General features: G+C 38.4%; 1 protein-coding gene across 3 annotated transcripts in view; it reads right to left on the bottom strand.

Moving 5' to 3' along the window:
• The window catches only part of cpeb4.S (cytoplasmic polyadenylation element binding protein 4 S homeolog), a 56,655-nt gene that overhangs the window by 28,265 nt on the left and 14,901 nt on the right, over positions 1-13,489 (bottom strand). For all 3 annotated transcript variants that reach the window (XM_041587488.1, XM_041587489.1, NM_001197286.1), the window contains 1 exon segment: positions 468-549. In XM_041587488.1, the coding sequence (XP_041443422.1) occupies positions 468-549 (82 nt within the window).

The raw sequence follows: 13,489 nt of genomic DNA, 5'->3' as shown, positions 1-13,489 counted from the left end.
CATAAGAGCACTTCTGTGGCCAAGCAGCACAAATATTTACGTGCATGACTGTAGTTTTAAACACTACCACTCTTTGAAATGTTTTTAACTAAAGGGAAAAATTGTACATAATTTCAAAGTAGGATTTATTTAAAAAAAAAAAAAAAGCCACATTTGTATCTGTGCAAATAAGTATCAATTGGAGATTCCCTGTTGCTTGACAAAGGGCAGGCTTATTTGCCCTTGATAACCACTGTGATCATGAAGAATTGAATAAGAATATATACAAGCTTGTATATTATTTACATTTTTTTTCCGTCTAAGGGAAACTGAACATTTCCCTTTACAGCTGTAAAATAATTTAGTTTGGAAAAGCTGTATAGAACATGCACATTGCCCATACACCAGTTCACTTGCCAAACTGACAAAATGGAAGGAAATGTTTTAAGAAATTCTGAGAGTAAGGAACTTCAGCATTTCGTACTTACCTTTCAGGGAATCGTTTTCTGCTCGCATTATGTCAATCAGAGAGCTTTCCAATGAATGCATGTCAAACGCCCTTGTACGATCCTACAAAAAAAATATATATATAGAAGAAAGTTATTAATGTTGTGTTTGCAATGTTCAGATGAAGTCCCTTTAAGTTAATATTTAACGCTAAAAAGCTCTTAAAAAAACAACAAATGCTTGTTCAGCCAAGCTTTGAGTATCTCCTTTTTTTTTTTAAAGGTAAAAATTAACCAGTTTCTTGCCACAGGCCATAAAGTCTACAGAGCTGACCTTCAGGGACCGGACTGCCTGAAATGTAGAATTTCTGTGTTGTCCGTTGATCTGTTGGCTTTACCTATATGCAAACATTTTCTTTAATGTTAAGCTTAGAGACTTGTAAAGTTATAACAAAGTATCAAAAAAATATTTCAGACATTTACATTTGATAAGAGAATTTTTTATTTCATATTAATGCCATCCCCATAAGTTAACACCACTGTGATGTTCCGTGCTGGACAATGACTACCATGTTCCATTGGAGAATGAAGTTTTCAATATAGAAACAACCAGAGTAGCACAAGCTTCTACTGCTACTGTGCATATACAGCCTCCCTCTTCATCATTTGCATAATATAAAACATAATGCTAGCTAATACGATTAAAGGGGTTGTTCGCCTTTAGATTAACGGTTAGTATTATGTAGAGAGTGATATTCTGAGTCAATTTGCAGTTTGTTTTCATTTATTATTATTTGTGGTTTTTGAGTTATTTAGCTTTTTATTCAGCAGCTCTCCAGTTTGCAGTTTCAGCAATCTGATTGTTAGGGTCCAAATTATCCTAGCAACCATGCACTGAATTGAAAAAGAGACTGGAATATTAATAGGAGAGGACCTGAATAGAAACATGAGTAATTAAAAGTAGCAATAAGAATAAATGTATAGCTTTAAAGAGCATTTGCTTTTTAGATGGGGTCAGTGACCCCCATTTGAATGATGGAAAGAGTCAGAAGAAACAATGAAAGAACTATAAAATATTAAATAATGAAGACCAATTGAAAAGTTGCTTAGAATTGGCAATTCTATAACTTACAAAAAAAATTAACTACAATGCAAAATAGCGATTCACCGAATCTAGATTTTGGTTCGGGATTCGGCCTTTTTCAGCAGGACTCTGATTCAGCGAAATCCTTCTGCCCGGCCAAACCAAATCCGAATTCCAAATTTGCATATGCAAATTAGGGTAGGAAAATTGCGTGACTTTTTGTCACAAAACAAGGAAGTAAAACGTGTTTTCCTCTTCTCAACACTAATTTGCTTATACAAATTACAAATCGATTCAGTATTCGGCTGCATCCTTCGCGAAGGATTAGGGGTTCGGCCAAATCCAAATTAGTGGTGAATCCCTAACGATTAATGCTATGAAGTTACAAAGAGCTGGGCTTGCACAGTAGGAGATGTATGCCAATTTTATCCCTAAAACTTTTTAACGTAGATATCTTACGAAAGAATCACTGAACATGAAGTCACTTTGGAACGCCTTAAAAGGAATTGTTCGGTTCAAAAATAAAAACTGGTTAAATAGATAAGGCTGTGCAAAATAAAAAATGTTTCTTATATAGTTAGGCAAAAATGTAATGTATAAAGGCTGGAGTGACTGGATGTGTTACATAATAGCCAGAACACTACTTCCTGCTTTGCAGCTCTCTTGATTTCCACTGATTGGTTACCAGGCAGTAACCAATCAGTGACTTGAGGGGGGCACATGGGTCATCTCTGTTGCTTTTGAATCTGAGCTGAATGCCGAGGATCAATTGCAAACTCACTGAACAGTTATATCCCATGTGGCCCCCCTTAAAGTCGCTGACTAACTCAGAGTTAGAGAGCTGCAAAGCAGGAAGTAGAGTTCTGGCTATTATGTTACACATCCAGTTACTCCAGCATTTATAGATTATATTTTTGGCTAACTAACTATATTAGAAACACTTTTTATTTTGCACAGGCTATTTACCCAGTTTTTATTTTTAAACTGAACTGTTCCTTTAATTTTACATGGCTCGTTTGGTTATGCCAAGTTAAGTCTATGAGGCAGTTCACGGTTTAATCCTCAACAGCTAGATGGAATGACAACTATTATGTGGTTTCATAAGTTGAAGAGGCTACCTATTCTTCATTTTCTTGTGACTGTAATGTTAGGTTACTAGATCATTTGAAAAATCAGAGTTATGATGAAATGAATTAAAAGAAAGATGCTGTGCTAATTACAAACTTATGTTAAATTGTACTCGTTGCAAGCCTTCTGGCTGATCTTTATATACCAGGCTGGTAATGTTACTAATATGCTTCAGGGAAAACATGTTTATAAAACATAGATCTTGCTTTTAATTGACCAGCTACTGATAAAATATAACATGAACCATGTCTCGGAGTAGGTAAGCATTTTATAGTTAACATTCATTTGGGCTAAATCAATATTAATACACTGTAACAGTCACAGTGCTGTGTAAAATTTCCCATACTCTGACTAAATTTCATTTCAACTGCAGTTTCCCAGATGTCTGACACTAAATGGATATACCTCCTGGTTAGGAGGCTTAAAGGTAGAATTAAATTGACTTTCCCAAATCTGTTTAGATTATATATTATATTTGCACACTAAAAGCAAATGAGATCAGTACTACCAAAAATAAACACTGTATAAAAAAAAAACCTCTGGCATTACAAAAAAAAATGCCCAAGTCTCTCTGATTCAAGGAAAAGACCAAAATTACAAACATTGCCTGTTTTATTAAAAAAAAAAAAAGTTTATCTTTCTCATGTGTTTTTATCAGTACACATTAATATTCAGCTAAGATTCTTTACACAAATTAAGGTAAAAAAAATAATTCTCAAGTAATTTATTACACTTTTAACACTAAGGGGGCAGATTTATCAAGGGTCAAATTGAAAATTAGAAAATCAAATTTTTTTTTGGTTAAATTAGACTAGGGAGTTATTTTTAAAAAACAGAGTTTTTTAAAAAAAAATGTTATTTGATTTTCAAGATTTATCATACTCTGGCCCTAAGAACTCGAATTTAAATATTCTCCACCTAAAACCTGCCAAATTGCAGTTTAAGCCTATGGGAGAAATCCAGGGATCAATTTGGAGTTGTTTGCAGCCTTCCTGACAATCGAGATTTTTTCAGAGAAAAAAAAACTTTAACCAAGTTTTTTAAATTCAAATCAAATTTGATTAGAGTTTTTTGGGTCGATTTAACTCAGTTGAGTCTGAAAATTTAGATTTTTTTTTAAATTTCTAATTTAGGCGAGTTTTTTTAAAAAACAAAAAAACTCACATGAATTGGAAATTCGACCTTTGATAAATGTGCCTCCAAGGTGCAACTCTCACAACTATATTTGTGAGGGAATAGAATGCAGACTTTAGTTACTAGTACTTCCTCCAACAAATATATGTATAACATTGTTTAAAAAAAAAAAAAAAGAAATATGCTCCCTTTGTTGTTCACCTTCCAAACACTTTTTTCAATTCAGTTGTTTTTAGATTGTTCCCCAGAAATAAAGACTTTTTTCAGTTACTTTACATTATTTATTTTTTTTACTGTTTTTCCAAAATCTGAGTTTAAAGTTTAATGTTCCTGTCTCTGGTGTTTGCGTCTGGCCGCTCAGTAATTCAGGTGCAGACTCTAAACTGTTACAATTTTGATCCATTTCTCAGCAGCATCTCTGAAATATTAGCAACTATTGTATCAATTCTAACAGCTGCCTGTAATGAAACTCAGGGATTATGCTCAGCAGGGACAAAGATAAGAAATGTATCAACTAAATGTATCCATTTAAACAGTTTACAGGGTCTGCGACGCCCCTTTCCAGAGCTGCTTCAGAAGGTGAAAAATGACACTTTACACTTCAATATCAGAAAAAATACAAAATAGAAAGTCACTGGAAAAAGTCATTATTTCTGGTGATCTATCTGAACAGAACTAGTTGTTTGAAGGTGAACAACACCTTTAAACTACATGTACATTTCCTGGGGGGCAAAAATTTAACCCTATAAAGTGAAGCTAAGTTATCCAACAAAATAGGCAACTATTGTTGCAAAGCCAGATTCTGGACAGCGGTGCACTGCAGAGAACATATTTATATTAAAAAGAGGCGTGATTCTAAAACATTTCCCCCCACAGGTTGACAAAATACAAATATCATGTAATTATAAAAATCAATGATGCATCTCTATGCATGGTACACAAGTACAAAAAGCAAGAACATGAGTAAAGCTTGTCGGTAGGCTATTGACTCATGAAACATTTGTAACCCAAGATACAATTACAGGTCACAATTCTTCTATGTTCATAGCAAAGACACAAAAAAATCCCAGTTGCTAGAAAAGCTGACTTATCCCTTTCTCTGTGTTCTCCAAAGGCAACTGCAGTCTTTTCCATAAGAACAGAGAGGTGCTGCTTTCCCCCAGATGCTGCATACTGTAGCTAAATTAAAAAACATCCAAACTCAACTAAAGGTTGAAAATATTGTGCATGTTTGTGTTTTTTTCTGCTATAAAGATGAATTTCCTTGGTTTCCCATAACAAAAGCAGCACCTCTGTACAGACTACTCAGGCCTATGGTATGTAGCATGTATTCTTTACCAGTGTTTTTAAGCCCCCATAGAAGCAACAGATTGTGTCTATTATTTTGGTTATTTATTACACTGGAATTTATTACATTGACAGGCAGATTTTCACCAAAAAATGCCCATTTGAAGGTGAGAAGCTGAAATCCACATATGTCCACTAGTGAAAGATAGTTCAAAAACAGTAAATGACATGCTGAATATAAGCTATGAATATATTATCAGCTATGAATACATAGGGCTGGATGCTTTGTTATGTATAGTTTGTTATTAAAGGAAAACGATACCCCCCAAACAATGTAGATTTCTATAAAAAGATATTGCATAAAACAGCTCATATGTAAAACTCTGCTTCATGTAAATAAACCGTTTTCATTATAATAGTATAATTAGTAGTCTGTGCCATTGGGCAATCATAAATAGAAAACTGCCATTTTTAAAAATAAGGGCCGCCCCCTGGGCTCCTACGATTCACGGTGCGCACAAACACTAAACAACCAAAAATACTTTCCAATTACCAAAATACTTTCGGAAGGCTATTAACATCTTCAAATGATTCAACAGATCTCTGCCATTGACTTCTACATGAAATCGAAGGTTTTAGGTGGTGACGTATCAAATTAGAACCGTTTCCATGGTTGAGGTTTGATAAATCTCACATTTGAATTTAAATTCAAGCTGGTGGTTTTAAATTCAAAATTGTGAGTTTTGACCAAAAAAAAAAAAAAAAATCACAAAAATTTCCATTTACCAACCTTAGTAAATTTGCCCCTTAATAACGCTTAGGGGTGGTTCACAACTAGTTGTTTTCAGATAGATCACCAGAAATAACTACTTTTTCTAATGACTTTCGATTTTGTATGTGTGACCGTTTTTCTAATATTGAAGTGTAAAGTGTAATTTTTCACCTTCTGAAGCAGCTCTGGGAAGGGGGGTCACCGACCCTATAAACTGTTCAAAATGGATACATTTACTGTAGTTGCTACATTTCTTATCTTTGTCCCTGCTGAGGATTTCATTATAGGCAGCTGTTAGAATTGATACAATAGTTGCTAATATACCAGAGATGCTGCTGAGAAATGTATCAACTAAATGTTGCAAAATTGAACTGCGCCTGAATTTCTGAGCCGCCAGACAAACTTAAAATCCCTTACTCAAATTGAGACAAAGATATCCATTCTATTTCCTCTAATAAAGCTCCATGTCTAGGTAGTTTAACTCAAATATACTACAAACCTTCCAGCCTATTCTTGTTCCTTATTTCAGCTCCAAAACTCCAATACTCACTAAAGTGGATAACAAGATGCAATTGCCAGATGCTTCTTTCACACATGATCACTGTACCAAAAACTTGAAAAGATACTTCCTAACATTGGAACTCACATCCACTTAACTTAATACAAACATTAAATTCTTTGCAAAGGTCCCAGCTTAACAGCTCCAATCTATTCTTCCTTCCCCAGTCCATATTGATCAGGCTGAGTTTATGAGAAAGTAATTTCTAAAATGTATGAGGTTCAACAAAACTAAATGTCATTGTCTTCTTATGAGACAAGTACCTTGTACTTGGTGGTAAATACGGAATCCATACAGGTGGCAAAACAAGTCTATTGAGTTCATTTATTGTTTCAGTGGTTTTTACCAGACTTAAAGGGACCTGTCACCCAGACATAAAAAGCTGTATAATATTTTTTTTATTAAAAACATCCATAACTGTTATAAACATATGAAAATCTCAGCTGTCAATCCTATATTGCTTGTCTATTGCCTACTTGCCCCCAGCAACGTAACTCGAGGGGGGCGGGCCCTGGCGCGGGACGTGCAGCCGGGCCCCCCTCCATACTCCCGGAACCGGCGGAATTAGTGGCGCGCGAGCTGCCGGGGGGCCCTGAGGGGGTGCGGGCCCTGGCCCAATCGCACCCCCTGCTCCTCCGGTAGTTACGCCACTGCTTGCCTGATGCGATTACTAGGTACATAAATAGACTATGCAAAATAAAAAATGTTTCTAATATAGTTAGTTAGCCAAAAATGTAATGTATAAAGGCTGGAGTGACTGAATGTCTAACATAATAGCCAGAACACTACTTCCTGCTTTTCAGCTTTCCTGGTTTCCACTAATTGGTTACCAGGTAGTAACCAATAAGTGACTTGAGGGGTGGCACATGGGTCATAACTGTTGCTTTTGAATCTGATCTGAATGCGGAGGATCAACTGCAAACTCACTGAACAGTTATGTCCCATGTGACCCCCCCCCCCTTAAAGTCACTGAGAGAGCTGAAAAGCAGGAAGTAGAGTTCTGTTCTGTTCGACATCCAATCACTCCAGCCTTTATACATTACATTTTTGGCTAACAAACTATATCAGATTTTTTTTTCTTTTATTCTATTCATCCAGTTTTTATTTTTACACAGAAATGTTCCTTTAAGGGGATATCAGTGCACAAATGCACGTATTCACAATTCAGTGCCAATGTAGCTCCACACGTCAGATGAGCTTTTCTTTACCTGTGTACAACGCAAGCAAAATTATGTGCCCATTTCAGCAATGTAAATTGCATAGGCAAACTATTTAAATTGTGTAATGTATAAAAATACCACAGTTGAACTGAAACAGTTGATCAGATGAGTGGTGAAACATTTTCAAGGTTATCCTGTAAATCCAGCTGCTATGGACTCATCAATACTAGATACTATATATCATGACCTGGAATGAAAACCTTAACATACATATTATCTATCACACCCTTCTCGATAAGCAACAATCAGATTTGCACACAGAGTGATTTTCTGTTGTGTAACACTTGCAATTATTTAGTGGCTCAGCTAATAGATTCCAATTAAATACTGAATTGAATAGGTTCACTAGAGCCCTTACCTTGAAAATACACTTTCCCTCTAAAAATCGTAGTGTGGCAGAAGCTGTAGGTGGTGTACCACCTCAAAATGTTGCTGACATGGGAGGTACTCCTGCATTAGGAGTTTTTATAGGGTAATGGATAGAGATATAATCTATCCAAGGGACCTTTTCATTCCAAGCATAATCTCACTGGGGCGGAATGCAAGTGGCAGATAGGAGGGTTGCATATGCAAATTAGGTGAAGGAAGGGGAAAACATTTTTTACTTCTTTGTTTTGTGACAAAAAGTCACGTGATTTCCGTCCCCTCTAGTGATGTGCGGGTAGAGAATTTCTCGACCCACACCCGACCCTAACCCGCCCGCTCCCTACTTGCATCCGACCCGGGCCCGCTGCTCCCCTTTATTTTTAGACCCGTGCCCGCTCTGCAGTGACGTCATAAAGTCTATAAATTCTGGCGCCGGAAGCACTAGGTTTCATCCGCACGCGACCCGCTCATTTCGGCCAGGGATCGGCCCGAAACTTGCGGGACTCAACTCCCCTAATTTGCATATCCTGGATTCGTTGCATCCCTAGTTGTCATTAGACAAGCAGATAAAGGTAGTGGAATTGTAGTTTAAAATAGAACCAACCCTGCAGAAGCCGAGTGATTATTGGAGGAAAGTACCACTTATATCCCTTTAAAGTTTGATCCAACAACATTTTTTTTTTAATAAGAGTTGAAATGATTACTCTCAGAAGCAAATGCTAAGTGTCTAATCACAGACAGGGAATATAAATTCCTCTATAATGAGAATCCAAGGATAGCAGTGCAATACCATCTCCCTAAGGTACACAAGTCTTTGGTTAAAGTGACCTGACAAAAAAATTGTAAAATTAAAGTCCTTTTCAAATTAAACATGAAATCCAAATTTTGTTTTTTATTAAAGCATTCATAGCCGTTGTAAACTCATTTAAAAATCTCAACTGTCAATCAAATATTGCCTGCCCCTCCTCTATGACTTGGGCATAGAGGCGGGGCAAGCAATTACTTTCACTTTCCATTCAGCACTTTCTAGATGTCACTACTCTCCCCACATTGCCCATCATTCTCTTAACCATTTAATTGTGTAGCCAATGCATGGGGATGGACATCAGGTCCCCTATTCTGGTGCACAAACAAGATTTAATTTCTGGTGTCAGTATCTCTTTAAGGATGTAGTGGGACCTGAAGATTTATGGCAAGAGAAAACAAATAACCTAAGCTGTTGTGTTTACAGAAAGCTATACTATTGCATTAGGAAACCGTTCCCCTGTTTTTTGATTAGAGTAAGACAGTAAATAATATAATAGAACAGGGGTCCCCAAACAGCAGGCAGCAGACTGGTGCGAGGCCGTGGGCTGTGTCGTAGAAGGCCTCCTCTGGTCCTGGCTGCAGTCTAGAATAGCTGCAAAAATAATTAAAAAGGCCCCAATTACCTGCAATTTAAGCTCACTGATGCACCATCTCCATGGCAACAGCTGTGCAAAGCCCAGGAAACTTTCTACTGATCTTAACAAGGGCCAAAATACTGTTTGGACAGTTTTTTTTTTTAAGCCTGATATGCACCCGCTTGGCCCTCAGAAAAATTGTCTTGCTTTAAACTGGTCAGTGGGGCAAAAAAGCAGGTTGGGGACCACTATATAAAGAAAAGTTAGGGCCTCATTTTACCCCTTTGTTTATTAACCCTAAAGATAATACTACACATGGTATTTTTAACTCCCTCTGTGGTGTATATACTCATTCCTCATGATGCAAATTGTCAATCATAATTACGTAAATGCAATGACAACAAGCTACCATGTAATGATGCATAGACACAGTCTCGTGATATTGCTGGTAGGGATGGGCGAATCTGACCCGTTTCGTTTCAAAAAAATTTGCCACCGCCGAAATGTCGCTGACGCCCATTTAAGTCTATGGGCGTCAAAAAAAATTGTTGCACGACGCCATACAAGTCTATGGGCGTCATTTCTGAAAATTCGCCCATCCCTAATTGCTGATGCTATCTTGAAATTGCAGTGATAATTTTTTTTTTGCAAGTAAAATTCGAGGAAAGTTAAGGGTGTTTGCCATTTTTACATCCATCAGAAATGCATGTGTTCTTAAAGCATGAGAAGAAAAATAAACACTTTGTTAGCTTGCTTCCAGTGCCAGAATTAGGGGTAGACAGAAGAGGCACCTGCTTCGGGTGCAATGATGGGGGGGGGGCGCCGAGTCTACTTCTTAACCCCTAGTTTGTGTTCTCTCTCTCCACTGTCGCTCTCTCCTCTCTGCTCTCCACTCCACCACAGTTTTTCTGGTTTGTGGATGTACACATAAGTATAAAAAAAAAATATGTCTTTTCTTTCCAGTGACATGTAGATAATGTAATGATCCATAAATGATTTAGCTCCATAAAGACATTAATTAGCTGGCATGTTAAACAAATAACACTAGAGCCCATGGTATAACTAGATGAAGAGGGCTGCACAAAAAAATCTTTAGCATCCACTGATATTTACAAATATGATACTGTATGTTTGCTAAGCATAACAGTCGCTGTTGCCCTACTTCTGTGAAAGTAAACCTGGCTTGGAAGATTTTTTTTTAGCCCCCCACCCCAAGTCTTTCTACTGTATTATAATCCTATAAAATTAAAGGAGAAATCAACCTGTGGGGAAAAAAACCCTACCCCCCCCAGGTAGACCGTGGACAAATTGTGAAATATTTTCGCTATATAGACGACCTAATCTTAATTTGGGACGGGGACGTTACATCGGTTGAGGCTTTTGTACGATATTGTAATCAGACTGATTGTGGCATCTCCTTTACGAGTGAATACCATTCTGAACATATATCATTCTTAGATATTGTATTCACAGCAGAACGGAATGTGGTGACTACAGATCTTTATTGCAAATCCATCACTCGTAATTCTTTATTACATGCTGACAGCTGTCACCCATCTTCTGTTTTACGTGGTGTTCCCACAGGTCAATTTTTGCGATTGCGTAGGATCTGTACCTCCTGGGACTCCTTCAATCATCAAGCCATGTTACTATGGGATCGGTTTCTTGAAAGGGGGTACCCCTTTTGGGATATTAAGAGGGCCTATGATAGAGCTATGGGCACTAACCGGGCTGATCTTTTGAAACCCAAGGGCGCCAACAAGGTAGGCAGGAGGCGTATGACCAGTGAGTTCCCTCGCATCATCACTACCTATTCCCGTCATTTTGTTCGTATCACAGTTTCCAAGTATTGGAATATTCTGGCTCAGGATCCTAATCTAAAAGATATATTACCTTCTCAACCAAGTTTTACGTACAAAAGAGGGTCCAGTTTAGGCTCCATTATATCTCCCAGTCTATTCACCGATTCCAAGCCCTGTAAGCCCACACATTGGCTAGAGGTTAAAGGTTGTTACAGATGTGGCGTCTCACGCTGTGGTGCTTGTAAATTTATGAATATTTCCAAGGATTTTGGTGGTAGAAATGGACCGAGACGTTTCAAGATTGATTTTTATGCTAACTGCGGGACTAAGAATGTTGTCTACCTTATTACCTGCCAGTGTGGCCTACAATATGTAGGCAAAACAATAAGGCCTATTAGGAAACGTATATCAGAACACATGAACTGTGTGGCTCGACATGACTCTAGCTCTGCAGTGGCCAAACATGTATTGGAACACCACAATGGTGAATTGTGTCTTTCGTTTCAGATCATAGACAGGGTTGTCGTTGGGGCTCGTAAGGGTGACATTGAGACCTCACTCCTCCGAAAGGAAGCTTTTTGGATTTATAAGTTAGGCACTGTTGTACCCAGGGGTTTAAACCGAGAGTGGGAACTTAATTGTTATGTGGAGTGAAACTTCTGTCCTTTATACATTTAGGATCACAATCCCTTAGTGTCACTTATTCTAAACCATTATATACCCGGTTGTATTTTGATATATTAATAATATTTAATATTTATATATTTATTATTATTTTTGTCTATATACCCTATATGCTAGTGCTTGTCTCCTCTGCACAGATACTTAGAGTGATATTTATATGGTTATATATTTTTTTGACATATTTATAGCTTGCTACCTTAACTTATTGCAACTTTAATATTGATATACTATGTATCATGTGAGATATTTTCTTCCTTCCTTTATGTAGCAATTTTTTGTATTATTTTGTTATTATATTAGTTCACTTTTTGTATCATGTTATTTTTTGCTCGAAATACCCTTCTACATTTAACCTTACTTAACTGTTTTAAAAAACTCTCTCATACTAATACAAGTATAGTCAGATTTGGCTCAACACGCAATTACTGTGACCTTTTAATTGGTGAACTCTTTTGCTTTATTGGTGGTGGTTATAAATGTGATCTTTGAAGGGAGGTGCTTGAGCTTCTGATGAAGTGACGTATTGGTCACGAAACGCGTCAAGCTACTCTCCCTGCCCTCGTGTACAAATTGTTTTATTTGGATTAATAAAGACGAAGTTTTAACCTACTTTGGGTTCCACCTTGAATGAATTTGTTTCCCGGTTGCCATCTGCTTGCCTGCACCCCGTGAGATTGTTCATTGCCGTTTCAGACCGGCTCTTTTCTTCGACAACCGGAAGTCATGTCTGCCTACCCTTAATGGCGTTCTGCCTGTTTGCCCCCCAGGTAGACCTCCCTGCTTCCTCCCCCCAGGCTAACTACCCCCCTGGGGAAGTACCCCATACTTACCCCTCTTCCGGCTCCTCTGTATGCTGACAGAGATCGGTATTTCTGTGCATGTGCAGTTTGCCGGTTTGTGACAACTGCGCATGCTTGGAATTTGCCAATCTCCCAGCCATCTTACCGAGGACGCAGAAGATGGACGAGTGGAACTTCGCTGGAAGAATCTGCAACGAGGGGTAATTATGGAATTATGGAGTATGGGGCATTTCCCCGGGGGGGGGGGTAGTTAGCCTGGGGGGGGGGGAAGAGGGAGGGATGTCTACCTGGGTTGGTGGGGTTTTTCCCCAAAGGTTGATTTCTCCTTTAAGGGTACTGGCGCACGGGGGGATGTGGCCCTCCATTTTCCAAAGTTTTCTTTGGGAAAACAAAGCACCACACAGGGTTGTACTGGGCTGGCAGGACACTGGGAAAAAACCCGGTGGGCCCCGGCTGCTGTGGGCCTTGCTGCCCCAGACTCTCTGCCTGCACACTCCTCTGCCTGCTCTTTTGTCCCAGTCAAAGAAACTGAAATTTACATATACACACGCGGGGGGTGTGGGGGGCAGTCTTGCGGCAGGGGCCCGGTCCCAGAGGAGGCTTTGCGGCGGGGGGAAAGTAGCCACGGTGGGCCCTGGGCCCCCCAGTCTGACCCAGGCACCACATACGTTTTCAAATCAGCATTTTACTTTATTGGTGGTGAGAAAAGATTTTGGTGAGATCTGACAACTGTTGTATCTAAGATTTCAACATAGACAACAAATTTCCCCATGTACCAGTAAAAACAGAGAGTGCTGCATAGCCTACTGTCCAGATGTATGTTGTTAGCATCACCATGGCAGAAAA

This window comes from Xenopus laevis, chromosome 3S (assembly GCF_017654675.1).
Source record: "Xenopus laevis strain J_2021 chromosome 3S, Xenopus_laevis_v10.1, whole genome shotgun sequence".
Taxonomy (NCBI): domain Eukaryota; kingdom Metazoa; phylum Chordata; class Amphibia; order Anura; family Pipidae; genus Xenopus; species Xenopus laevis.
This window is presented reverse-complemented; position numbering and strand designations above follow the sequence as displayed.